The 26698-nt window shown below is 47.1% G+C and overlaps 1 protein-coding gene across 4 annotated transcripts in view; it reads left to right on the top strand.

Moving 5' to 3' along the window:
* Positions 1-26698, top strand: part of Fhl2 (four and a half LIM domains 2) — a 70946-nt gene that overhangs the window by 20126 nt on the left and 24122 nt on the right. The window contains exons 1-2 of one of the 4 annotated variants that reach the window (XM_038344277.1): positions 10783-11006; positions 22273-22452. In XM_038344277.1, coding sequence (XP_038200205.1) covers positions 22297-22452 — 156 coding nt within the window. In that variant the 5' untranslated portion in view covers positions 10783-11006; positions 22273-22296. Of the gene's footprint in view, positions 1-10782; positions 11044-11202; positions 11324-22272; positions 22453-26698 lie in introns of those variants that run through there. The other 3 variants (XM_038344275.1, XM_038344276.1, XM_038344274.1) reach the window with 3 other exon arrangements.

Below are 26698 nucleotides of genomic sequence, written 5' to 3'. Positions count from 1 at the left end.
GCACCCTGTTTGCTCCTGTTCCTGTTCCCCTTTCCCCTTTAAGTTTCACGACAATTCAGTACACAGCCATAGATTTAAGGTCAAAATGGTGGAGATTCGGCAAACGATGAAACAGACCTGGAGCAACCGCCAGCACCTTCTGAGTATGGGTCCTGTGGCTTCTCTTGTGAGTTGGATTTACTGTGGTGTGTGGCTTCCTAAAAAAAGCTAGCATGTGGGGTTGGGGATTTAGCTCAGCGGTAGAGGCTTGCCCAAGGCTCTGGGCTCAGTCCTCAGCTGGAGGGTGGAGGAGGGCAGGCACACAAAACCTAGCAGGCTTCTATCACATAAGCCCTCCTTCCTTTACGCCAGTGGCCACAGCTGTGGCTGCTCCTGATTGGCTCTTGAGCACTGTGAAGGCAAATCCAGAAGGGCCAAGCATCTCGTTGCTCCTTGCCTGACATCCTGCAGTACTTTTTCCCCACCTCTGTGGACCTTCTGACTGCCAGCACGACAGAACACAAGCTGATACAAGAAGACATGCATACCACACACTTCCCTCTGGAGCCTGAGCCAAGAATCCTTCTTGCCTGAGAAACACAGGCCAGTGTTGGTTTTGGACACCACCACCAACTAGCAGTACAATGCATGACCTGTTTTCTCGGAGATTAGCAATCAAAACAGACTTCAAAAGGTTTCACCCTAATAGACCTGCTGGCACATAGCTCACCAAGGAGCTATATCGGAGCAGGTCCTACCGAGGGACTGGTACAGTAGAGGTGGCTGAGGAAAAGAGGCACGCTATTAAAACAGACCCACGTGAAGGGTAACCCTCCCTCAGCATGGAGAGCAGCCACACAGCCACCAGATGCAGAGAAAGTGCTTCACTCTGCTGATATGAGGGCCTGTCTGGAACACAGTCCCTGCACAGACTGTGAAGGGAGAAAGGCTAAGGAAGCTAGGGGGTGGAGGAGTTGCTGATGAAGTCACCCAGGATTTAGCCTTCCCCGTCCTCCCTTCCAGCTGGCCAGCTGCCTGGCCCCACCCTGATTACAGTTGAGAGATAAAACTGTCAGTCTACCCTCCCACTTTTAATCCCATTCTGGTTCCTACCCAGGTTACCAAGTTCCCTGCGTCCAGCCCTGGACTTCGGGTCCTGCCTTCTTTCCAATTGCAGACCTCGCTTGCAGCTCCACCCAGGGGGCAAATGGTGACAGGGCTGAGTCACTGTGATCCCTGATCTCTGTAACACCTCTCCATTCCAGTAATGTGATGTAGACCCTGTCTAGGAACCAGGCACGCGCCGACTTGTTTACCTGGCCAAGACACTGGGGTAGGTCCAGCCCCCAGCCACGGCTTTGGTGTCGGCTGCCATGGGAAAGTGTTCCCCATCTTTTTCCATCTAGCCCACACAGATGCCTCAGGGACCCCAGGAGAGTTAAAAAAAAAAAAAAAAAAAAAAAAAAACTGGCCTAAGAGGCAGCCTCGTGATGAGTTTTATACCTACCTCTCTGCCTTTTTTTTTCCAGACAGAGAACCTAGATGGCCCAGGGACAGTAGTACCGTATCATTTAGGTTCTGCCTTTGGGCCCCCGCGGTGAGGCAGTGTATCAAAGCAGGGATAATACACTAGAGCCAGCTCACTCCCTGGCTGAGAAGGAAGAGATAAGAGTAGAAAGGGATAGGTCTGCTCCAGTCCCCTTTAGGAGACACCCTCAGTGACCTGGAGACCTCTCACTATGCCCCACCCCCAGTTATCTATGGGCTTAGACAGCCACAGTCAAGAAAGGTGTGGACCTTCTGACCCTGTCTACACAGGTCAGTGTTTTCTATTCACAACTTGAGTCTCTCAGTCCAAGTGAATGTGTCATAGGCAGGTAGTGTTGAAAGGGAGGTGGGAGGGCTTCTGCCCAAGGACTATCAGAAATACAGGAAGAGGTCTGAGGAGGCCTCGTGAAGCTATGACTGAGCCGGTGACGTCGGATCATACGCCTGCCTGCACAGTAACCTATGCTCATTCTGTTAGGGAGGAGAGATTCTCAGGGGACCTGTGGTGGGGAGAGGGATTCCTTGCTTTATTTGCACAGACAGAGATTTCTAAAATAGTCGACAGACAATTAATGTGATCTTTGCAGAAAGACATGCATTCCGATGCAGTTCCCTGAAATGAAAAGAGGGGTCATTTGCAGAATGGGGACTTCCTGGAAGCCGCCCTGAACAAAGTTCTCTGGGGTTGAATAGAGCTGTGGTGAGCAGTGTCAGGAATGGGCAGGCAGAGCAAGTGGGCTCCTGAGCTCTTCGAGATTTCCCACGTGTGACTTTCCTGCAACCTCACTCCTTGAAGCAACTACAAATGCTATGACCTGGTGGTCACTTCCCTTAATGCAGGAAGAATTGCTCCCAAGCCCAAGTACGCTGCCAATTAGGCTTTTCAAATTAGCTTGTTTGCAAGGTCCATCTCAGGGCAAAGTCCGGATCACGACAGTGCCGGAGTGGGAATCGGCCCCGACTTCTTTGGTCCAGGCAGGTGATGTACAGCACAGCGTTTGCAGCCTTATACTTGGTTCAGGTATTCAGGAAACTTGAGTTCAGTTCAGTAAATACGACCACATTGCAGAGTGATGTGAACACGGAAATGTCCCAGTCCTTCCAGTGAGAGGCTCACATCCTTTCCTTCTGCTGATACGCGCGGGAGAAAGATGAGGCATGATCTAACACGGCGCATGCGCATGTCCTTCACAGAGCTTCTGCCTGGAGTTATTGCATGTAGTCTTTCGACGCGGTTAGGATTGGAGTTCTGGGTAATAGAGGAGAGAGGACAGATTCATTCTGATAACTGGGGGTGTAGGAGAGAGAGGGGGGGGTGGGAGAGGGGGAGGGGAGGGAGAGGGGGAAAGGGGGAGGGGGAGAGAGAGAGAGGGAGAGAGAGAGAGAGAGAGAGAGAGAGAGAGAGAGAGAGAGAGAGAGAGAGAGAGAGAGAGAGAGAGAGAGAGAGAGAGAGAGAGAGAGAGAGAGTGTTTAGCACCTTCAAGGTCCTGGTACAATACAATACTGATATGGAAATAAAAAAAACTCTCTCTTGAAAGCGCTCTCACGTCTCCGGGTGAAGGCATATCAAGACAAGGTGGAGACAATGAGGATAAACAGGACGGGGTCCCAAAGCCCCTCGTCTTGCTTAGGACTGAATTACAGTCTTTGATTCCCTGGCCTGGTAACTGGCCAAGCATATTCTTGGGAAAAGGAAACCTCCAGTATGTCCTTCCTCTACTTTAAACCTGACCTACTACAGAAGTACAAGTTACCCACAGCAACACAAGGAAGCAGACAGTGATCTAATAGGGCAGGAGAGTTCATCCCAAGGCCATGAAGCCAGAAAATCAGACCACCTCAAGGATATATGCAAAATGTAGAATTTCAAATTGTGGAAAGGATGGAGAAGGTGGCGGGGGCAGGAGGGTGGTGGCGTCGAGGAGTTTGACCGCTTGCTGGCTGTCTCAGGTGTCTGACAGTTAATTGCACTGGAGCTCCCTGGATCTGTCCCAGAAGGCAGATAACCAAACCACTACAACTGTACAGAATCGCCAGCATCTTTCCTGTGCAGAAGATTCCAAAAAATATTTGTATAGTTAGTACAGCCTGAGCGTCATTTATTTCTTTACAAATATATTTGTAGTTTTCCGGCAAATATTGCTACAGAAGATGTTGAATGCCACACGATTCTGAAAATGTATTCTTGGCTTTCCAACAGGCAAAAAAATACCCAGCTCAGGGATGTGAAAAGAAATGTGGTTGTTCTAGAAAGCTCTGCCATGACTCCCAGGCCCAATTTTAAAGTATCCTCCCAATAGGTAGAAAATTGTCCTCAATTTTCTTACTGGGAGAACTTAAAACATATACAGCTAACTTTCTCCCGGTACAGAATTATCCACAAGAGTCTTTCTAGAAGTGTTCCAGTTGAAACCCACCCACAATTGGATTAAAGGAAAGATAGAGAAATCAGGTGTTCTCTTCTCCTGAGGTAAAAAGAGAGCCACTGTTCCCTTTGCTTCACAGGCGATATGAGGAAAAGTAGAAGGGCTTTCCCAAGTCCCAAACACCCCTGCTGCTCTACTTGGACTTTATTATCCTCCCCAAACCCCAAACCGAATTGGAGCTTGGTAGAAACTGTGTGCTAAGCATATACAAAACTTGGGCTGGATCCCCCGAACTTAAAACAGACAAACAGTAACAACCAATCCCTGGTTCCCAGCGGGTGACTAAGGATGTCCTTGTTGGTGACCAGGGAGCCCAGATCCTGAGGGTTTTACTCCTTGGCCTTGAGGTGAATGGCTTTGTTGTTGTTGTTGTTGTTTGTGTTGTTTGGTTTTTCGAGATGTGGTTTCTCTGTAGCTTTTGGAGCCTGTCCTGGAACTAGCTCTTGTAGACTAGGCTGGCCTCGAACTCACAGAGATCCTCTTGCCTCTGCCTCCCTAGTGCTGGGATTAAAGGCCTGCACCCCCACCGCCCGGTGAGATGAACGGCTTTATCATGTCATGCTGGCATAAAGCCTCAGCACAGGCCCATGCAACCGAGCCAAATTAATGGTCCCTGTTGTGACAGAAAGCTGCCGTAGCCCCACAGATTCTGGTCCTGAGTTTAGCCCCCTCCCTCCTCTAGCCAGGCTGGTGCGAAGCCATGCTTGGACAGCCCATTCAGATGGTCTGCCAATGAGAAGAAGAGAGAAAGATCTCAAAGTTGCAAGTCTGACTCGCCAAATTACTCCACACAGGGAAATAGTTTTGGTGTGGCTTAAGTAAACATCCCAGGAACAGGAGACGCATGAGATTGTCCCCTTTCAGGGATGCAGGGAAGAAGGATGAGAGGCCACATGTGCAAGCATTTCAAGGTGTCCTGATCAGGGCACGAGAGAGTGAAACAGTCAGAGAAGACAAGCCGAAAGAAAGGCGGATAATTCTCTCTGAGAGCAGAGAACAGAGGGGTCTCAAACACGCGGCTCATGCTTGTGAGTTTCGTTTCCCTTTAAGAGCTCAAATGAGAAGCGAGAAGCACGTGTTTTCAGGGTCCGCACAAGGCAAGTTCTCATGAGTAAGAGTTCAATATTCGGCAGCATTCGCTGACAGGACTGAACTGTGATGCCAGCGTTTGTGTTTTTAGTTTTTCTTTTTTTCCTTGCCCTTGGTGGTTGAGCCAGCCAAGCAGAGCCCTTCTCGGTTGTGCTATCAAAGCCACAGTGGAAACTTGCGTCCAGCGTTCCAAGCGAGCTCTAACCACCCATGGAAAACTCAGAATCATAGAGTCATTTGTGGGTTTGGCTGGGAGTCAGACGTGTTTTGAGGCTTCAAACACTGACTGTTTGCATCCATTAAATACGTTTGTGGAAACGAGAGAGAGAGAGAGAGAGAGAGAGAGAGAGAGAGAGAGAGAGAGAGAGAGAGAGAGAGAGAGAGGAAACGGGTTATGGAAACTGCACCCAGAGAGCCAAGCATCTTCCTTCTAAACAGAGCCTGAAAGGAGACCAGGGGGATGTAGCGGCCTTTGCTGGGGCGCTGAGCTTCTCTTGGGAGTCTCAGGCAAATGAACAGAGTATGGGTTCTAGGAGTGGGAGATGGTTCCCAAAGGCTTCCTCCCCTTCATTGGAGGAAGCCTTTGGGAGTCCTTGTTTGCATAAGCTCTGAGAAGACCGGAGTGCCCTGTCAACTGTTCGGTTTTCCTGCTAAGCAAGGCAATAGTGCTTTCTGGAAAGCGTGTAGAACCTGCTAAGCCACCACACCAGGATCTGGTTCTGTGTCACCTAGACACATGCAAACATCTGCCTTCAGCTTCCCAGGTGGAGAGAGCATGGTGTTTGATCGTTCCCAATTGCCTGTCCCGGCTTTCTGATCCTAGACACTTACTCACCTTCCAACCATATGAGGCAATCGGAAGATGAGCTCTGAATCAAGGCTGAGTCATCCAGGCAGCTTCCTGTTCAGGGTTGAGTGGGGATGTCTACGTGGGAGAAATCGCTCTTCAGTGGGACAAACGTGCTCTTAAAGTTATCCAGTGCCGGTGGCCATAGGGGGAGGTCTGTCTCCTGGCCCTGTTTCATACGTTCCCCTTCTTCCTAGTGATTAGGTCCTCCTGGTTTCTATAGAGGGGCCACCATCGGAGGAAGGGGACCCCAGTCTACTCCTCACAGGTGGGCCTGCAGCCAGCCTCTCTCACTAGCTGACTTGCCACCAGGTGGTAGCATCCGCCTGCCCCAGGCACTCAATCTTCAGGCTGGTGCAGGCCAATGCAAGATCAGCATTTGGATCCCTCTGCTCCACAGACCCAAACCTTTTGACATTGTGACATTGCTGTGCCGTTTTCCCGTGACAGAGGATGATACATGAGATTGGGTTTTGGTGTCCCTAACAGTGTTCTCTTCCGCCTTTGCTCTCCCTTCTTCCCTCCCTCCCTCCCTCGTCCAGAGACTGACAGGGAATCGCAGTAACCTCGGCCAGGCAGTTGGAATTCCAAGGAGTTGCTTCACTCAAAGCGCCTTGGGGTCACCTGGAGGGCTGGTTCCCTAAGGACTTCCCCTCTCAAATGGTCCCTGTGCATCCTGGCAAAGCTGGCCACGGGTTTTGAGACACGCAGCTAGGAGCTCATTCCCCTCAGCTGTGTGGCCCCAGGGTCCAGAGAGTGTTGGCTAGTGACGGAATTACAGGCCAAGAATTCAGTAACCTATCGTTGGCCCTCATTGTGGCTTGGTTCTGCTTATGGAATTAGATTGTCTCTCAGTTTCCTTTTCTTTGACCAACTAGCCTGTTATCTAGAGCAGAGTTTTTCTCTCCAGAGGAAAATCTTCCATTTATAGAAAGGAGCTGAGCCTTAATCTCCTTCCTGGTGAGAAGGCAGTATGTTTCCTTCTCATCACCCCTTTGCTGTATGTTTCCTTCTCATCCTTGGATTCATCACCTCTTTGCTGTTGGATAAAAGCCAGCATTTACTGGAGACCTACTGTGTGCTATACTGTTTGGTCCTGGGTTGTTTACATGCAAGACCTCTAAAGACTAAGGGCTTCCACAATAATTCTTTAAAATAGATATTAGTTAGGCCATATTAGAAATAAGTAAGTTGAGGGCTAGGAAGTCTCATGGTTTACCTGAGGTCACAGAGCTCATCACAGGGCACTCAGGTACAGGCTTGAATTCAGGACTCTATTCTTCCATAGTAGAATTTATATTTTTCAGTATGTTTTATCCAAGGCACTATAAAACATCATTAATTTAAAAAATGAGAGATTGTCCCAAGCCGTCTTTCAGTGACTGGTCCGTTCGTGCATCCAGATTACATGATAATTTTTATTTTTAAATAGTTTATTCTTTGAGTTGTTGATATGAGTAGATGATATTAAAACCAGAAATTGTAATTGTCTAACCTTCCTGTTTCCCGAAAGTCCCTTGACTCTCTAATGCTCTCTAAGCAACAGGTTTCTTATTCTTAAATGAACACGTTACTTTCAGCATAAGAACATTTAACTAATACATTTTTTAGCGGCTCATATGTTTGGGTTTCTTGAATGTCACAGGAAAGAAGTAAAAATACACAATAAAATAGCCTCCTTTCCCTCCTGGCCCAAGCCCCAGCCTGCAGGCCTCGTCACAAACAAGGCTGTATTGTTTCCCCTCTCTTTGTTCACGAAGGCAAATGATTGGTTACAATCTAGGAAATATTCCCTACCTTTATTTTTCTTGGTTGCTGTATCTCGGAGATCATTGCCAAATCAGTAAATATACTTACCACATTTTTAACAGCTACGCTCATAAATAATTTGGAAACGTACCGTGCCGTGTTTAACAAGTCCCCTGTTGGCAGACACTTGATCTGGCCCAGTATTTTGCTGTCACAAACAGTTCTTCAGGGACTGCTCTTCAGTACATATCATTTTGCCTAGGAAAAAAGTACATACAAGGTAGGTTCCTGCTAGGGGAAAACCTAGAAACGGCTAACAGTGTGTGCATTTTCAACTTAAAGACATTTTTCATCATGAGGTTTCTCAAGCATTGTGAGGGGAAACGAGAGATATGATGAATTCTCAACATTCACTGTTGAGCTTCAGTTACTCTAAAAGCCCACAGGTGAAACTGTTTTACATGTACATCTTAGCTCCATCTACTTCCTCTGCCTCAATTTATCCTGAACCAGCTCTGGCATGTTACTTCATTTGGGAATGTTTCTGAAAGTAAGGAAGTTTTGAAGAATAAAAATGTGTGTATATGTAATTTCATATAAAAATAAACCATCAACTGGTGGTAGTGGCGCACGCTTTTAATTCCAGCACTTGGTAGGCAGAGGCACAGGTGGGTCTCTGTGAGTTCAAGGCTAGCCTGGTCTACAAAGTGAGTTCCAGGACAGGCTCCAAAGACACACAAAGAAACACTGTCTCAAAAAAAACAAACAAACAAACAAAAAACCTTACTAACTTATTATAATATCAAATAACCTGTCAATTCCAAAATTTCCCAAATTGGTTCATAAAAATTCCTCTTTTAATAGTTTGTTCTGTAATCAAAATCCAAACATAAGTGATGGTTAGTTGGTTGGGTTTGGGGGGGGAGTTCCTTTTTAGTCTATTGGTTTCTCCCCCATCCCTCTTTTCTCAGCATTGTAGAAATGGGTAACCCTGTCTGAGAGACTGAATTTTCCTGACCATATGACTCTTGAGATATTTAATACCTCTCTAATGTCGAAAGGGAAATATAAAAATAAATCATAGAACTTCTAATAAAGAAAGCACCAGCATAACAGAATCAGTGTGACACAGCTCCAGCAGTTAGCAGAAGAAGCTTTATGTAACTTATTATGTCATTAAGGATAAAACTAAATGCATAACTCTCAAAATGTAAGCAAATAAAACAAAAGGAAGCAGGCAAGAATAAATGCAAAATTAGTGTTTCATTATTCTTTGAACTTGTATTTTAAAACTGATGCTTAAGACTCACCATCTGATACCGTGACGATTTTGCAATCTGTAGCTTTTACATAGAGAGAGTAAATGTTAGTAGCCTCGGAGTGACTGGTCTGTCTTCATACACTTTACTTGGACTCTAGGATCCAGCCTACCCTGACCATTAGAGGAGATTCACTTAGGGTATGCCTCACTTGGAAGATGGGAACAGGAGTGGGATGGATTCTCTGTGTCAAGTTCAGCTTACCCACCTCCTCGGAGGAAAGTGTTAATCTTGGGGAGTCCCCTGAGTGAGTGACAGGAGTTGAGAATTTCTGATCCTTTACGATGCTTGCATGGCCTTGCTATCTCATAGACACCAGTGCAAATCTCAGCTGGAATAAAAATCATTCACCTCATCTAGAGCAAAAGTCACATAACCGAGATAACTAACTTTACCTAAAGGGGCTGAGCATCCTGGGCGAGGCCAGATGGAGCAAGTGCTGAGTAAGGGACAGATCACGTGACACCTCGCCTCTCACGTTCCGAGAGTCCACCATGCAGACTCTCTTGTGACACCAGTCAGGAAGTGTCTACCAGGAGAAAGCCATCACACAGCTCTTCCTGCCTTCTCTGAAAAACGTGTTACCCTGAGCCCCCCTCGAGCAATGAAGATAACATGCCCACCCACAAAACCCCTTACTACTGTGATGGTTCTTCAGTCAATTTGACTGGGTTTAGAATACCCTAGGAGACACACCTCTAGAGGACTCTGAGGATGGTTTCCGAGAGGTCTAATGGAGGGGAAAGACTGACCCCCAAAGGTGGACAGCACCCCTCAAGAGCTGATTTCTCAGACTGGATGAAAAAGGATAAGAAAACTAGGCACCAGCTCTCATCTCTTTCTGCTTCCTGACTGAGAAGGCAAATGACCAACCAACTTCACATTTCCACAGTGGCCCTGCCATCTCAGTGACACCCAGCTGTGGCCCTCCATAAACCCTGCATTCAAATGTCACAGCACTGAGAAGTGACTAACTCAGGACTTCATTTCCCCTCCACATGCCCATCTGCTACTGTGTCTGCATGTGCGCCCACTCAAGAGCAGATGCTGCCTTTTCTAGGCACGGGGATACCGATGCCTCCCACCTCCATGATGGACATTGCCTCCTGCCCCTATTAAGGGCCAGCTCTGCTCAGAGAACCTTGGCTTTGAGCGTGAGGGACACATTAAGACCTTCATTTGCCTTCTGCCCTGATGGAGCCACCGAATGTCAACAGTTCTCTAATTCTGAGCGTTGGGCATAGGACCTTCTCTCAGTCAGCTCCTTAGTGAAACAGACTTAGTAAGGATTCTTTAGGTCATTGGTTGGGTTCATTCCCCCATGGTGAGTTATCTGCAAAGCAAGGTCCAGAAGACCACCAAGTCAAGGCATGTCTTGTACATAAACCGTTCCTCCCCCAAATCTCCAAATGGCCCACCCATGTTTGCACTAGGCTGTGACCAGGCTCAGACCCAGAAACCCAGAATAGAGTCCTGGTGAGAGTAGATCCATGTCATTTCTCCTTTGGGTGGCAGCGGGCACAGCCGTCTGCACCGCACCGCCTCCGGCCCCTGGAGCCAAGGCCAGGGCTCAGGGAGGCTTGGCCCTGTGCGCCAAACACCGGGAAGCAAGGAAGAACGTTAAGTCAAACAAAGGGTCTGCAGCAGCTGCAGCAGGGAAACACGCGACGACAGGCGATCGTCGAGGGGCGCTCGCCACCGCGCCCTGCTCCCTTGGCCCGCGCGCCTAGCCCGCCGCCCCGGCGCGTCTGTCCTTATATGGTCAAATGACTCGGCGGGGGTTCTCGAGGGCGGGAGCGGCGCGGGCTGCACTCCGCCCGCTGAGCCGAGCTACCACCACCGCGCCACAGTCCGCTGGGTGCCCTAGACCCCGGCCCTGCTGCGAGCGAGTACTCCTGCCGCCGCCCAGGCCACAGTCTGGCCTGGTACACAAGAATAGTCACCAGACAGCTGCCCTAGCACGCGTGAAGAGACACCGGTAGCCAGCGTACCCCGACCGCGGGGCGGAAACCCGGGAGACCGGAGCAGGGCTGTGCAGACCGCACCGGGGTAGGGACCCGAAACGGAGAGAGGATAGATCCTGACGGTAGGAGAGCTCTGTTTCGCAAAGGACACCCGGGATGGGGACCTAAAACGGAGAGGACAGATCCGGGGAGAAGAGAGCTTAGCTGGGCAGGGGATACCCAGATGGGGGCTCGAAGTGAAGGGGAGGGTCCCAGGAGGGGAGGGGACGAGTCATGGAGACGGTGCACCGGAAACATGGGAGAAGAAGGGGAGTCTTGAAGGGGAGACCACAGACCCGGGGAGCTGATCTACGGGAAGACACCTCCAGGAAGAGCGGATGCGGGTCAGAGAGGACCAGATCCGTGAGTGCCAGGGATCCGAGCATAGGAGAGCTTAACTTGGGAATGGTGGGGAAGAGACCATTGGTGTCCTGAGGGCGGACTGCAGCCCTCTAGGGGTGGGTCGCCGCCAGGTGGTGGGAGACGGTGAACCGCCTACCGGCGACCACCCCTTCCCCCGGGGGACGAAGTGGAACTGGTCTGTGAAGTCTGTGTAAGGGAGGTGACAGGATGGTCAACACGTGGATGTCCAGGCATTTCCCTTGGGAAGAAGTGGGAGTTTGCCTGTGGCCACACATCTTGACTCATCCACAAAATTGAAACCTGAGCCATAGGGTTAAAAAGAAAGTAATACTTTGAAATGAAAAGAATTCTAATCGATAGATTGCAGTCTCGTGATGTCTTGTGGAAAGAAACTCTTCAGTGCTCTTTCTGGTTTTAAAAGGGAGAATCAGCCGTATTTGCTCGATAGTTTTCGGGTGTGTCTCTGGAGCTCAATGAAGTAGGCATTTTATGGAATATACAGCTGTCTTCGGCAGAACCTACTTGTGGGATGCACTTCGTTACACGCATTTTGGAACTAGTGAGCTACAATTTGAGCTTATGGTCAAGAGAGTGTCTTCAAAACACTACTCTAAATGTGTCTCATGTGCTGCTACCCTGCATATATATATATATATATATATATATATATATATATATATATATATATATGATCTTTTGCAGTAATGTAGTAGAGAAAGGTTGCTTGTGGTAGGGTGTGTGTGTGTGTGTGTGTGTGTGTGTGTGTGTGTATTGTTCTTGTTGTTTGAGAGAAAGCCTCCCTCTGTAGCCAGGAAAGCCTGGAATTTACCATGCTATCCCAGGTGACCTCAAACTGGTGCCTATCCTCCTACCTCAGCCTGCAAAGTGTTGCAATTGCAGGAGTGACCTAGACGTCCTGCAGCTACGGTGATCTAGAACCTTCCCCTCAATCACTCCCCCCAAACAAAAATTTGCCTGAGGTCTTAGAGTCTATGAATTCTTAACCCAATAACTAAAGGTCAATAGAATCAGACTTTAAAATGCTTATTTTTCTCACTCTTTTTTCAGATTCAGCTCTTTCCTTGTTTATCACAGAACAGTGGGTAGCATTGGTGGCCCCTGTTCTGGCTTCTTTTTGTTCTGCCTCTTTGCTGTCCAGCCTCACAAATACAACATGGAGGGGTGTAGAAGGTTTGACTGGCAGATAGATGCACCTGGAACAGAACCAAGATGCCAGGGTTAGCACTGGGACCTCTCAGCCCACATGCCTTTGCCTACGTCACAAAATCTATTGGTTCCTCAGTTTCCTCCCATAGAATCCGATAACAAGGGAGCTTTCCTGGCAAGGTTGATCTATCTGTCTGTCTGTCTGTCTGTCTGTCTGTCTGTCTATCTGTCTATCTATCTGCCTATCTTCTATCTATCTACCCATCTCTCTTACCTATATCTCTCTTTCTCTCTCTCTATACATATACACACACACACATACACGTACACATATATACATACACACATAAACATATACACATATGTATTTGTGTATATGTGCATTATATTATGCACATTATGCACAGGGTATGTAGATTTTATAGCCTCTTGTTCACAGAGAAGAAACCGAAACAGAATGATTAAAGTGACTTCGCTGTCCCAAGTTTCCCAGCCTGTAGATGGCGGCCCTGAGAGCGACCTCTAGAGAGCTAGACAGCTGGGTTCTGACCTCTACTCTGTGCTGGGCCACACTGTATGAATATTTTCTTGAGGCCCTGTGCTGTATATTTTGACCTAAGATTGTGAAATGCCTCCAATTCTGATCAATATTTCAACTGTAAAGAGAAATGCCCATCAGGACATAGAAAAAAAAAAAGTTCAGGAGGCCAACAGGTGTGGATTCTAACCCTATTCTGCATGGAGGGCTAGGTACCTAGCATCTGACACACCATGTCTGAGTCACTATTCTATGGTTGAGAAGAGACACCATGACCAAGGCAACTCTTATAAAAGAAAGCATTTAACTGAGGACTGGCTTACAGTTTCAGAGGCGTAGTTCATGCTCATCGAGGCCGGGGAGCAAGGCAGCATACAGGCAGACTGATACTGAGAAGTAGCTGAGAGTTCTCCATCATGACCTGAAGGTAGCAGGGAGAAAGAGAGTCTGGGCCTGGCATGGGCTTTTGAAACCTCCAAACCTACCCTTAGTGATATACTTCCTCCAACAAGACCACACCTTCTAATCCTTCCAATTCTTTCAGAGAATTCCACTCCCTGGTGACCAAGCACTCGGACATACAAGTCTACAAGGATCATTCTCATTTAGACCAGCACACACCGGCTTCCCCATTTGTGAGCAGCTGTAGTGTGGATATGATTTTTCCCTAAGACTCATGTGTTGGAAGCTTGGTTATCCTTGGGTAAATGTTGGGAGGTAGGGAGTAAAGTCTAGGGGTTAGAAAGATGGTTTAGCAGTTAAGAGCACTTACAGAGGGTCTGAGTTTGACATGCAACTCATAACTCCTTGGAACTTGTACTCCAAAGGATCCTACATCTTTTTCTGGTTACCATGGGCACCTACACACACACCTACAGACACATACACACTATGTAAAAAATAAAAATAAAAGAACCTAAGAGAGGGGTCCTAGTCAGCAGAAGGCCACCCTCGGGAGGGACAGTGGAACCCATCTCTTTCAGTCTCTGCATCCTTTGGCACTGTGAGCTCACTCTCTCTACATCCTCTGTGAGAGCCTCACCAGAGCAGAACTGAGGCCTCTGAGTCTCCAGAACCATGAGTTAAGGAGCATCTGAACAGAAAGCTGCAGAGTTTAGGATGTTGGGAAGTGTCTTTGGAGCCAGCAAATACAGCTTGTCGTACAACCAAGACTGTCAGTCAGAGAACACATAGACCTGGGCTTGTTGCAACCTTTGGAGCCCAGTTAAGTTAGGCAATCAGTGAATGAGTGGAAGGAAGTATGCCAGCCTCTCTTGATGGAGCCCTGATATGGAACGCTGAGGCAGAACCACAAGAGAGAAGGGCTACCATGCAAAGGAGGGCAGTTGTTCCTGGAGTCGGGGAGGCTTGAAAAGGCCACAGAGGTCCGCGTAAGGAGCTGGGGCTGGGACAAAGAGGCCAGGCAGATGAAGACCAAGCTGTTAGGGATTTGTATCTTGGAGAGAGAAGGAACCTGCCTAGAGAGAATGGTTGGCTTTCACCCTGCTGGTGCAGAGCTGACAGTATCAGTCTCTTGTTCTCACCCTTGAAGCAGTGGTAGAGCCATGCGGTGGGATCTCCTGCCAACTGGAAGACTTGTGAAGTTGAAGCAGCTTGCCCTTCCGGGCCTCACCAGGCTGTCTTGTGGAGACCGAATGGGCATGTTTTGAGAATGGATTGTTGTGATGGGATCTTAAACAATGACTTGGCCATAGAGTCAGGCCAGGGCTGTTTGGCAGAGTGCCTTTGTTTTCAGCTCCTCACTGCCTAACACGGTCCAGGGACATCTCGGCTACTCAGTACATTCTTTTCACTGGATTGAAAATGTCAGAAGCATATTTCTTTTAAAAAGTATAGCTATTCTGTATTGGTGGGTTTCAGATCAGAAATTTGACATTTATTGACTTTCATTACTGAATAATCCAAGGATCATTCAGAAGACAGCATCCCTTTTAAACACAAAATATATCTTAAAATTCTCTGAGACAAGCCAAGATTTGTTTTCATTTTCGTTTTTCAAAAGTTCCTAGTGTATATGGCACACAGTGACTCACCTTTCCCTCTGCCCTTAGGTGCACTATCCAAGGAGGGGCTGGCTACGTGAATTAATAAGCATACACTTTGTAATCTAAAGTGTTTGCAATCCAGATATACAGAGGTTGATCTCAAGTGGATTCTAGGTAGCTTGTTCTATTTTCAGACACATTTAGACACATGGGTATCATTAGAACGGATACCAGTCCCTTTTTACCAGAATCTCGACTTAAACTAAGTCAGCTTGATTAGACTAACCTAGACCAGAGAGCACAGTGTTGAGGGAGCTGAGTTTGCCCGTCAGTGTTGCCATCCAGGGAAGACAAATCACACCAGAGCAGATGTCCTCTGACTGGGTGTCTCTGGGCTTAGGTGGAACATCATTGATTACAAACACAGCATCCACCAGGGGATTTTTCTGACCTCTGCAGCCCACGTCTGGATCTGTCCATTTTTCTCAAGGCCTGGGAGTGTCTCCTGGCTGGCGTTTTGCTTCTTGACCTATGCAGCTGTGTATTGGCTGGATTCAGAGTCCAAACACCACAAGAAAGTTCTCCCTCCTGTGGAAGCAGCAAATTGTCTGGAAGGAGGGATGAAAATGGTGTTGAAGAGAAAACATAAGGACCTGGATTGCTTATTGCGGAGATATTAATGCTGTCAGATGCCAAACTACAGTGACTTTTGGGTAGATTATACATAGAAAACCTTCTACCTTTGCACTCTTGACCTTTGCCCACATTTCTACAAGATACTTTTTTTAAAGTATTTATTTATTTATTTTATGCCCATGAGCATTTTAGCCAGATGTATGCTTGTGCACTGCATCCATGTCCGATGCCCAAGAAGGTCAGAAGAGGGCATCGAATCTCCCGGGGCTGGAATTACAGACAATTGTGAGATTCCGTGTGGGTGCTGGGAATCAAACCCCGGTCCTCTGCAAGAGCAGCAAGAGCTCTTAACCACTGAGCAAATTCTCTAGCTAAGACAGTTTATTAATTTGCCCAGCTATTCAATTTTCTCATCGGTTCTACACTTATTTACAAAGGCCCTGTGTGTGCTCCCTGCTGGGGAGCCCTCCATGACGTGCAATGCTCCCTGCCCAATACTGCATCCCTACAAAGCGCTCACAGCTAACTCACCAACTTCGTATTTTTTATTAGCAAATTGTGCTGAATTGCTTCTTAGCGTTGAGATTTCCTTCCTAAATCTGTGGTAACAATTAAAGATCAGCATGATAAGGGCCAGATCTAGTAGCCTCAGCTTGCAATCCCAGCTCTCTAGAGTCGCAGGCATGAAGAATGCATATTTAAGGTCAGTCTGGCTTGCCCAGCAAGACCCCGTACCTCCGTGAGTGAACACATGAAAGAATGAAGGAAGGAACATCAACTGTGTCCCAAAATGGCTGAGTTGCTTCTACACGTGTTGTGTGTGTCGGGGGAGGGGGGTCCTCCGGAAGAGTCACGGGTTTCACTTTAGCTATGGCTACATGAGGAAAGCCACAGCAGTAAGGTTAATACACATGAAACATGGTTGGCTTCCCTTGGGATTTGAGTGGGCCCGCAGTGGGTTGGTAAAAATAAACAGAGAAAAGAAGTATTGAGAAGTATTGCCTCTTGGGGACTCTGCCAACTCTAGCCTTGTGTGGTGGCCTACCTTATTTCACAAGGACTGACCTGAAACTCAAAGACCTGGGCCAGTAGGCCAAAAACAGGCTTTAGAGCATCCTAGCCCCTGCCTTGGAAATCTTTCTCAATTAAGCAGAAAAGCAAGAGAGCTCTCTGACTACTCATCTGCCTCTTGCCCTTCCTCCTTTCTCCCACCACTCCCTCCTTCCTTTTTCTTTCCCCCGGATTTGCATGGCGCTCTCTTTCCTCTTTGTAGCTCTGACACTTCCCTGTCTGAAAAAGTATAAACAGAACCGCAAATGTAAGCCTGTTGGCTCATGCAGGCTTTGTCAGTTTTAGTAGTAGTTGAGCCCTGGGCATCCTTGCTCCATTGACCTCTGAACCTTTATTCTGCAAGAGCCAGGAAGCTGGCTGAGGGCAGACATAGAGGTCAAAACCCTTGTCCCCAGTGCAGACCCCCCCCCCCCCCAACAAGCTGTACTGGATCCAAGCTTCTCCCAGTACAGGTAGCTGAGTTTAGCCTCCTGTCTGTGCTCTGAAATCCAGCTTCTTCAAATACCCTAGTTACTCGCAGCTGGAGGGGAATGACATCAGAGGATGATTTCATCCTGGGAAGGTTGAGAACTCTGGCACCCTGTAATTTAGATTTGAGTCAGTCAGCAGTTATACCTCACATTCAGGTGTCTCTCTGCATGCCCTTACTTAGTCCTTCCAGCATTCCTATGCAACAGGTAATAGGCAGGAATTATATACATAGCCTGGTGGGAGAGAGAAGAGTTCAGAAATGGCAAATGAACTGTTCTCAGTTGAGTGAGAAACTCCCTGTCTTAACCACTAGTCTATTGCTGTGAAGAGACACAGCAACTCTTACAAAAGAAAGCATTTAACTGAGGGCTTGGTCCATTTATTATCCTGACAGTGAGCATGACGCCATGCCGGCAGATATGGTATTGGAGAAGTAGCTAAGAGTTCTACATCTTGATCTACAGGCAGAGTAACAGAGAGGGTCTCTGGGCCTGTCATGAGCTTTTGAAACCTCAATGCCTACCTCCAGTGAACATTTTCTCCAAAAAGGCCACACCTCCTAGTCCTTCTAATTCTTTCAGAGTCCTACGTCTTGGTGACTAAGCACTCAAGTTTGTGAGCCTTTGGGGGCCATTCTTTTTTTTAAAAAAAATATTTATTTATGTATTTATTATGTATACAATATTCTGTCTGCGTGTATGCCTGAAGGCCAGAAGAGGGCACCAGATCTCATTACAGATGGTTATGAGCCACCATGTGGTTGCTGGGAATTGAACTCAGGACCTTTGGAAGAGCAGGCAATGCTCTTAACCACTGAGCCATCTCTCCAGCCCCTGGGGGCCATTCTTATTCAGACCACCGTCTACATGTATGTTTGGAAAGGCTGTTCAGAACTGAAATGAAAAGGGCAGGGATATGGATCAATGGTAGAGTCCTCACCCAACGTGTGCAAATCCCTGGGTTTGAGTCTTCCCACTAGGTGGAGGGTGGGTGGGGGAGCTCAACAAACAAAAACTTGACTCTGACAGCATGGCATCATTCTTAGGAGGCATTGCTCCTATTTTGTCTCCCCCAGTTTTACATGTTAAAGTCACTTTTGTGCAGTAAACATTCTCTACTCAGTGCTGTGCAGATTTTGGGAAACTGTAAAATCCTGCTGCCTACAGGGAATACCAAAGTTGGTGAAGTAGGCCTCTCCCCCTTCCCATCCCATCTGCGTATGTTTCCTCTTCCTGGTTTGTGCATGTCCAGCAGTGTTTTTTAGACTGTGGTGTGGCCTTCTGTGCCCTTGCCTGCAGCATGACCTGACCACCCTTCTCAACACAAGCACTTCCCCTCCAGCAAGCCAGCTCGCTAACTCCTGGAGGTTATATTGCTAAAGTCTGTGGGTCTCCACTGAGCTCCCAGCCTGGAGCTTCTGGAAGCTGACACGAGGGCTTTCTTCTATGCTGCTCATCCCTCTCTCATCTTTGTAGCCCCAATCCTTTGTCTGACACCCAGTAAATAATTCCAGCTCATTCAATCATTTTTGAGTGAATGAAAGAACAACCAGGCATGTTGTAGGTTTTAAAAATGAAAACTTATAGGGAATTTCTAATATAACGCTATGGATGTACATCCTTATGAAGCATGACATAAGACGGCTTATTAGCAAAGCAGATAGTGGTCTGCCTTTTAAAAAGGTGGCTTAATCTGAGCGTGTAACTTTAAACATGCAGGTTTTCACAAAGAATATTCTGGGGCTATAGATGGAACTCATTGATAAGCACATGCTTCTGTGTCAAGCCCATAGCAATGCGCGGCCTCCAACATAAAAATAAAAGGGATGAACGGGTTTAAAGCCCCTTGTGACAGTGAGACAAGCCCTCCAAGCTCTTGAATTGAGAACTGTTGTTTCTGACATAAGGAGACCTAGCAAGACATTGCATGTTTTATCTTAGATATTTACACCACACACACACACACACACACACACACACACACACGCACGCACGCACGCACGCACGCACGCACGCACGCATTGGGAGAATATTTGAGAGGATTAAAAGGGCCAGAGAAGAAAAGGACAAGGGAAAGTGATGGTTGCCAAATATGAGCAAAGTATGATACACATTATGAAAATGTCATAAATAAGTCCGTTATTGGATTAAAGACCTTAATGTAAGACCAGAAACTCTCTAAGAAAATACTTCAAGATAGAGGCATAGGGAAAGACTTTCTGAATAAAACTCTTATCACTTAGAAAATAAGGTCAACAGTGACAAATAGAAGCTCACGAAACTAAGAGCTTCTGCCCAGCCAAGAAAAAAGCTAATCAAGCAAAGACAGCAGACAGAACGGGATAAAAATCTTCATCATACTTCGGACCAAGGATTAATATGTAGAATGTACAGATTCTTTGAAAATTTAAACCACAAGAAATCAAACAATGCAATCAGTAAGAAGACTAGCAAAACGAATAGTCAGTCAGTTCTTGAAAGATAAAACACAGATAGCCGACAAGCCTGAAAAAGTGTTTGGCCTCAGTACAGAGCAATACAAGTCAAAACTGCGCTGGGATTCCATCTGACCCCAGTCACAATGGCAGTCACTAAGAAGCCATTAACAATGAATGCTGGTGAGGATGTAGACAGAAGGGACCCCGTATGCATGGCTGGTTGGTGTGAATGCAGACTAGTCTAGCTATTACACCGAGGAAAGTTTATCTTGAAAAACAAAAATTAATTTTTAAGAATGAAACTTCACTAATGTATGTCTTGCTATCTAGTGACAGTAGTTCCTAATGTGCTCATTTTTACGCTTTACACTAGTTGGTTAAGGCAGAGTGACCTCTCAGAAAATAGAAGGAACAAGGCAGGATGGATTCAACCATTATGAGAAAAGATTCCATGGAAATGGGACCAAATGCATCATTCCTGTTAGGCCTCCAGCGCAGAATGCAGCTGCTGCATCATCCCTGCCGGAGACTTGGGTTCAACAATGGGGATATTTGGTTTTAGATGGCTTTATATTGAACAGTGGTAGAATCCCTGCTGATTCTCAGAGGTTACACCCTTAATTTTGTTTTGTTTTGTTTTTTTCTCTCTCCATACTTGACCTATAGAATCCGATGAGGTGGAAAACTCATGAATCATAACCAGAGTGAGAAGCACGTACCCCTCCCTGGTATCAGATACTGACAGTGGTATTTATGCAGATAGCTGCATACCTCAGGAGATAACCTTCTTTTTCCAGAAGGCTGGTGCTTATCTAAACATGGTGCCACCTTTCTGATTAAGATCGGTTCACTTTCTCAGTTAGGTAGCTCTTGGGAGAGCCTACGAGACTCCTCGTTCATCCTTATTTTTGAATTACAGTTTTTCCATCCCTAAAATGAGGTCGTTGTTTTAGATGATTTGGGGAGTGTTTTCCAGCTTTCAAAAATCCCCTGATTCATAGTTACTTCATTCCCCATTGTCCTTCTGATTGTGTGGACAGAACCGACAGTGATCTCACTCCACTGCTAAATGGCAACGTTTAATGGAAAAACATATATGTTGGAAGGCCGATATCCCCCCCCTCCCCAGGAATGAAATAAGTGAACAGGCATTTTCAAGGTCATTAACTGAAGACTTACAGGAAAGCATGCGATCCTCTGCCAGCATAGCTACTACAACCCAGATAGCCTAAGCAAAAATGCTATTCTTATGCCATGTTTCAGATATTACTCAAGGGCCCAAGGACCTCCTCTTAGGACGCAATCACGGGAATGTCCAGACAGTTTTCTTTAACTCCGGGAAGAGCGATTTAGAAGGAAGGATCTTGCCACATTGTATCCAGCTGTGTGTTTTGTACTCTCGGAAGCAAATTATTCCATAAACACAGAACAAAAGCCAACAACAAATGCTTATAGTCACAGCAACCTTGTGTACACAAGGTATCAAATTAATAGCTGCTATCACATTTACTGTAACCATAAACCAGACAGCAATACTGTATTTTGCCTCAGAGAGCCAAATTCTGGAAGTTCACTCTTGAATGACTTGAAGTGACTGGAAATTGAGTTGGGTTTGCTTAGCGTTTGTGAAATACTGCTTAGTCATAAAAACTAGCTGGCGTGCCTGTGAATGACTGATAACACTTTTCACTTTTTAACACATTAGTTATTGCCAATTATGAAAAATCTCCTGGGGGGAAAAAAAGATCAAGTCTGAAATTTCAATGTGCCAGAGGCCTTGGTCCATGCCATTATTCTCAGAGTGGGCTTTCTGTATTCAGGATCGTCCTAACAGGATCTTTAGGTATGGTGGCTTAAGGTGGGGAGGTGAAAATCAGTCATTTCCTCCCGCCCCACTCTACAGAACATCTCTTTCTCTCGACACTGCATACTCATCCTGGAAGAATGCATCGTGTCTGGCATGGAGACACATTCTTGTTCCCCCTTTGCAAGGCTTGAGGTGTCTCCTGGAAAGTCACTGAATGTAGTCATTGCATTCCCGACTGTGCGCTAATCCCTGTTCTTGGAGTCAAGCCTTCCTCTGTATCCTGCTTTCGCAGTACCTGGACAGCTGAAGGAGGGAGAATGACTCCCTAAAGGAAGTTGGTAGTTTCTCATCACCATTGTATTTCCCAAAGCTGGCTCAGGTCAAGGTCAATACTCTCCTGGCCTCTGACTACAGATTTTCCTGTCAGATACCCTTGCCTTGTGCTGCCATGCTTTCTTCCTACTCAAATTTATGAATCATAAAGCAGAGCGCACGGAAAATCTTTTTATAGAGATAGACATATTGTTTCTGCTCCTGCCTTTCTATTCTGAGGGCAGAGAGGTGAGGCAGGGTCAACGCGCTGGAAGCTTACACGTAGCAAGGGTGAAGTGGAGGCCCTGCTACCTTTTCTGAAATCCGACATTCTGAGCCAGTCAGGAATGCATGGGGCGCCTTCAAGCCCCAAACTCCCCCAACTAAAAAGGGCTTCACTGAAAAGGATGAGTGTTGAAAGTCTGTCTGTCGCCGTGCCCTCGTAGACAGGGAGCGTGGAGTGTTCCTGAAGCTAAAGTCTGGGTTTTTCTCCTTTGGTCGCAGGTTGCTGTAGAGCTGGGTGTCAACATGACTGACCGCTTTGACTGCCACCACTGCAACGAGTCCCTGTACGGCAAGAAGTACATCTTGAAGGAGGAGAACCCGCACTGCGTGGCCTGCTTCGAAGAGCTCTACGCCAACACGTGTGAAGAGTGTGGCACGCCCATTGGCTGTGACTGCAAGGTAGCTGCCTACTGGCTCTTGGCAACGCCCCCCCCCCCACCTCTTAACCCACCCCCGCGCTACCGTCCCAAGAACAAGCTACTTCTTGGCATCCTTGTCGTTATCGCCCGTGTCTAAGACAGCCGCCTTCGATGGCTTTGAATTCTCGTGAGGCCGGGCAGAGCTGCTCACTCCATGGTCTAATTTCTGCCCGTCAGAGGAGTGCCGTGCCAGGTTGTCTGGTTGGTGTTCTAAGTCCACGCTCCCTCTACTGGTTACTAGGGCCCTTATCTAACCCCACCCTTCCGGGCAATGGTAAAGCCTCCTCCTGCCACTGCTGCTTGCCTCTTGGTGACTAACAGGGAACAGGTGCTGCTTAGTAAATATTTGATGAGTGGATGTATATATGCATTATCTAGTCATCCCCCTGGACAAGTGGGCCCAGAAAAGCAGCGAAGTCCTTGGGATCTGATGGGCTCTTTTCCCTTTGGGAAGAAGAATGGGGTTTGTATTTCATTTGTACAACAAAGGAATCAGCAGCTTCCCACAGATGGCACAGCACGGGTGATAGGAGCCTCTTCGTTCCTGCTAATTGATTAGTGATGAAAGGTCACACATTGCCGAATGTGGGCTACACAAGGGAGGGTCTGTCTTCGCTCTCCATCAACGTGACAGCCTACCCAAGAGAACAACTTCTAAGGAGCAGTTTAATTTGGCTCATAATTTGAGACCTTCCAATTCTTGTGAGGTTGGCATAGTCACCTTTGGCCAGCACACCATGGCAGGAGCCTATGACAGAGAAAGCCTCTTTCCTTGCGATAGAGAAGCAGGAAAGGGTTAAGGTCCCAATATTCCCGTCAAGGGCACATCTCTAGTGAGCCCCTCCCCACAGGCTCCACGTTCTGAAGGTGCCACCACCTCGTAGCAGCACCAAGCTGGACACCAAGACTTTAACACGTGGGTCTTTTGGGGGAAGTCTCGGACCCCAACTATAGTGGGGGGTTCACGTACGATTCTTGTTATCTTTACTGGCAAGAGTGCTCCTAGAACACACTTGAAAAGCAATTCAAGTGACTGCCACCCCCACAGCCACAGAACTGATTACCAAAAGGGGCAACTTTGGAGTCCCTAGGGAATTTCCAGCTTGTGGACTCAAAGGAAATGCATGGCATCGGGCAGTCTAATTTCTGCTATCGGTACTTTCTCTTCCGTTGGGATTTTTACTACCCTCCTCCGTGACCATAAAAACCAATACGTAACTGCCGACTAACTGACTCAGGCTCTGTCGGCAGTAGGAACATTCCAGCATGCCCAGTGCATGGCCCTTACTCATTCTTTTTTTCATCTGTCTCCTAGAAAATAGCCAAATGGGTATGCCAATAATTTCTGTTGCTGGGTATCTGCGTATTGAGGAAGGATTTCTGTCTGGGCCAGTGATGAAGGGTGTGGACCTGGGTCACTCAAAACCAAGCTGCAGCCAGGTAGCTTCAGCTTCAGAGTGTTAGAGACAACTTAGCAGTTGCGGTCATGCCAGTGTTAAAAACGCTCAGAGGATTGATGACCAAGAGCAAACAGCTAACCTGACCCCATCCCAAATGGTATTTCTTCCTTTCTCCAGTTTTTGCTGGTGTGTGTCATGTTCCAGGTGATAAGCGTTCTTACGCCCCGAGTCAGCTTTCTATCATGGTAGCATAGATCACTTGCTCCTAAAGAGTTATTTAGGCTTCCAGCTTTAAGAGGGCTCCCTCCACGATTGGATGGACACACCACTTTTATTGAGGCCTGTGCCAAGGCAGCCCATCATGGTAGATGCACACGGAAAAACAAAGCTGCTTACTCTGTAAGCTGAGAAACAAAGCAAAAAGGAGGCAGGAGCCAGGGTCTCACAACCCCCTTTTAAAGCACACCCTCAGTCATCTAAGGCCCTATCTATCTTCAAAAGGTTCCACTGCCTCCCATGAGCTCCCGGTGGGGAGCTAAACCTTTAACACATTGGACTTGGGAGGAAACCTAAGATCCAAACGCTACCAATCTCGCCACCTATTCAATAGGCCAAGCATTAGAGCTCAGCTGCCAGGCAGTCTCATGCCTTTCTGTTGAACTTCATCCAGTTACTTGACCCCTCTGTGCTCTTGTCCACATCTGTAAAACGGAAAATGAGGTGTCTGCCGAATAGGGTCGCTGTGATAAGCGTCCTCACGCAAAGTCCTCGCACTGAGTGGCAGCTGCGATATTGCAAGCCCCATGCTTCTGCCCTCGCTCCAATTCCTCTTCCACTCTTCCTGTAACACACTCCTCCCAGAAGCCTTGCCCTCTCTATCTGTTTTCATGATGGCCGCACCAGTAAAAATGTCAGTGTGGAAGACAAACTCCTAGGCAGAGACAAAAAGAAGGATTTTATTTATAAAAAAAAAAAAAAAAAACCTTCTCTGGGCAGGAAAGCGTTAAGCTGGTGAGAGGTCTACATAGTGTTCTGATGATGAATGTTAGCTTAAAGGAAACAATGCACATATCTGGGGCTAGTCATCCCTGACCAATGGCTGAAGTGAAAACAGGACAGAGGTCACTTATCATTTCTCCAGGATGATTTAATGGAAAGACCCCAAAAGGCGGTCTTCTTTCCAAAGACATTTTATGCACAAATAAACAAGAGTCCCTCCAAGGGGCCAAAGTCAACAAGACTGCTGAAGGGGTCAGAAGCTAGCACGTTGAACTTTTCAACCCACAACCAGCAACTTGAGATCAGTGGGTGTGGGTCCTGCCCTGTGATTTTCCTCATTGGGGAACAAAGAGACGTGGGGCTGGAGGGAGACTTCTGCACTGGAGGGTTTTCCTCTGGTTGCTGTGGTTTTTCTTGATCGTCGGACGTAGTTGTGTAGTTGATTTTGTGGAGGAAGCAGTGATCAAAAAAAAAAAAAAAAAAAAAAAAGGTTTCTGTCACTTCAGGAAGTGAACTAAAACATTGTAGCAGGAGCTAATGGCCGCTCGGTCTTCAGTCTTCTTCTTCTAGTCCAGGCGTCTCAGACTGCGTTGAGCTGTCTGGAAGACAGGCTTATGTGTAAAATCTTAAGATAAACTCATGCCTGTGGGAACGGAGCTGATTTTGAGGCACCGAGATAGATGCGTTTTGAGAACCTGTCCCTGTCGCTAGTATGCATCTGTTTATTTGATTGTCTAGGCAGCCTCCTAGCTCCCTTCCTGTCTCCAGTTAGCCACTCTGGAAATTCTGTAATAATCGAGGCGGGACCATTGATTCTGACAGCCAGTGAAATAGTTGAGAAGCCACAATACAAATGTAATTTTATTGTCCTGCAATATTCCATCTTGCTTAGTTTTTCTTGGTTACCCATAGACAATAGCAAAGGAAAGCATGTGTTGATTATAGGATTGTTTTTTGTTGTTGTTGTTGTTGTAGGTTTTTTTTTTAAGCAACCTGAGTTCTGAACCACAGAAAGTGAAGAAAAACAGACTTCTCATAGAGCACTATGCATCTAAAAAAAATTAATGACTGTAACAGAGGGCTCCGACTGAACAGACCGAATATTCTATGTCTTTTTGCAAAGTCCTGACACTGGGCAGGCTGTCATACTCCAGTGTACCTTGAGGAGGCGCTGTGATGAGAGCAGTAATAGTAATGAAAAAATGCCAGTAGAGGATGCTAGCAGCCAAAACTAATCTTAAAACTTAGCACCCGTTGGGTAGTTACTTGGCTCTGGCACTTGGAAATGACTCCGTTGTGTTATCTAAACCCCTCTAGAGCCCTCCCACTGATGGACTTTTTCGCCCCATCATGTGTAGAAACCGCTGAGGCTTAGAAGAACTGAAGGTCTTACTGAGGGGTTAGGAAGTAGTAGCGACAGACGACAGCCGCGAAAGGTCCCTAACCGACAAGCTATGCTCCCTGCCCACCTGCCCACAGCCTTGGCCATGAACTTCAGGTCAGATATGGACTCTCAGTGGTCGGTCCTGTGAGTAAGAGATCTTTGCGTGACCTCTGCCAGTCGTCTCCCTATAAAAAAGGTCCTTATCCTTCTCCTGTTCGATGGCAATGAGAATGCTGCAGAAATGGTGCCGGGTTTGGGCTACAGTTCTTCTCCAGCTTTCTGGTGCCACTGTGGCACACTCACTGTGTCCCCTGTCCCCGTCCACCACAGCGTGCCAATCCCTGAAATTGTGAGCTTCCAGTAGTGTTTATCCCACAAGCCTGTGGAGGCTTAAGTCTCAGGTCCACTCCCCAGGGCAGGGTTGGGATATTTACAGGTTAAAT

The sequence above is a fragment of the Arvicola amphibius genome, chromosome 9 (genome assembly GCF_903992535.2).
Source record: "Arvicola amphibius chromosome 9, mArvAmp1.2, whole genome shotgun sequence".
NCBI classification, from domain to species: domain Eukaryota; kingdom Metazoa; phylum Chordata; class Mammalia; order Rodentia; family Cricetidae; genus Arvicola; species Arvicola amphibius.
The sequence above is the reverse complement of the archived record's forward strand: the minus strand, read 5'-3'. Positions and strand labels throughout refer to the sequence as shown.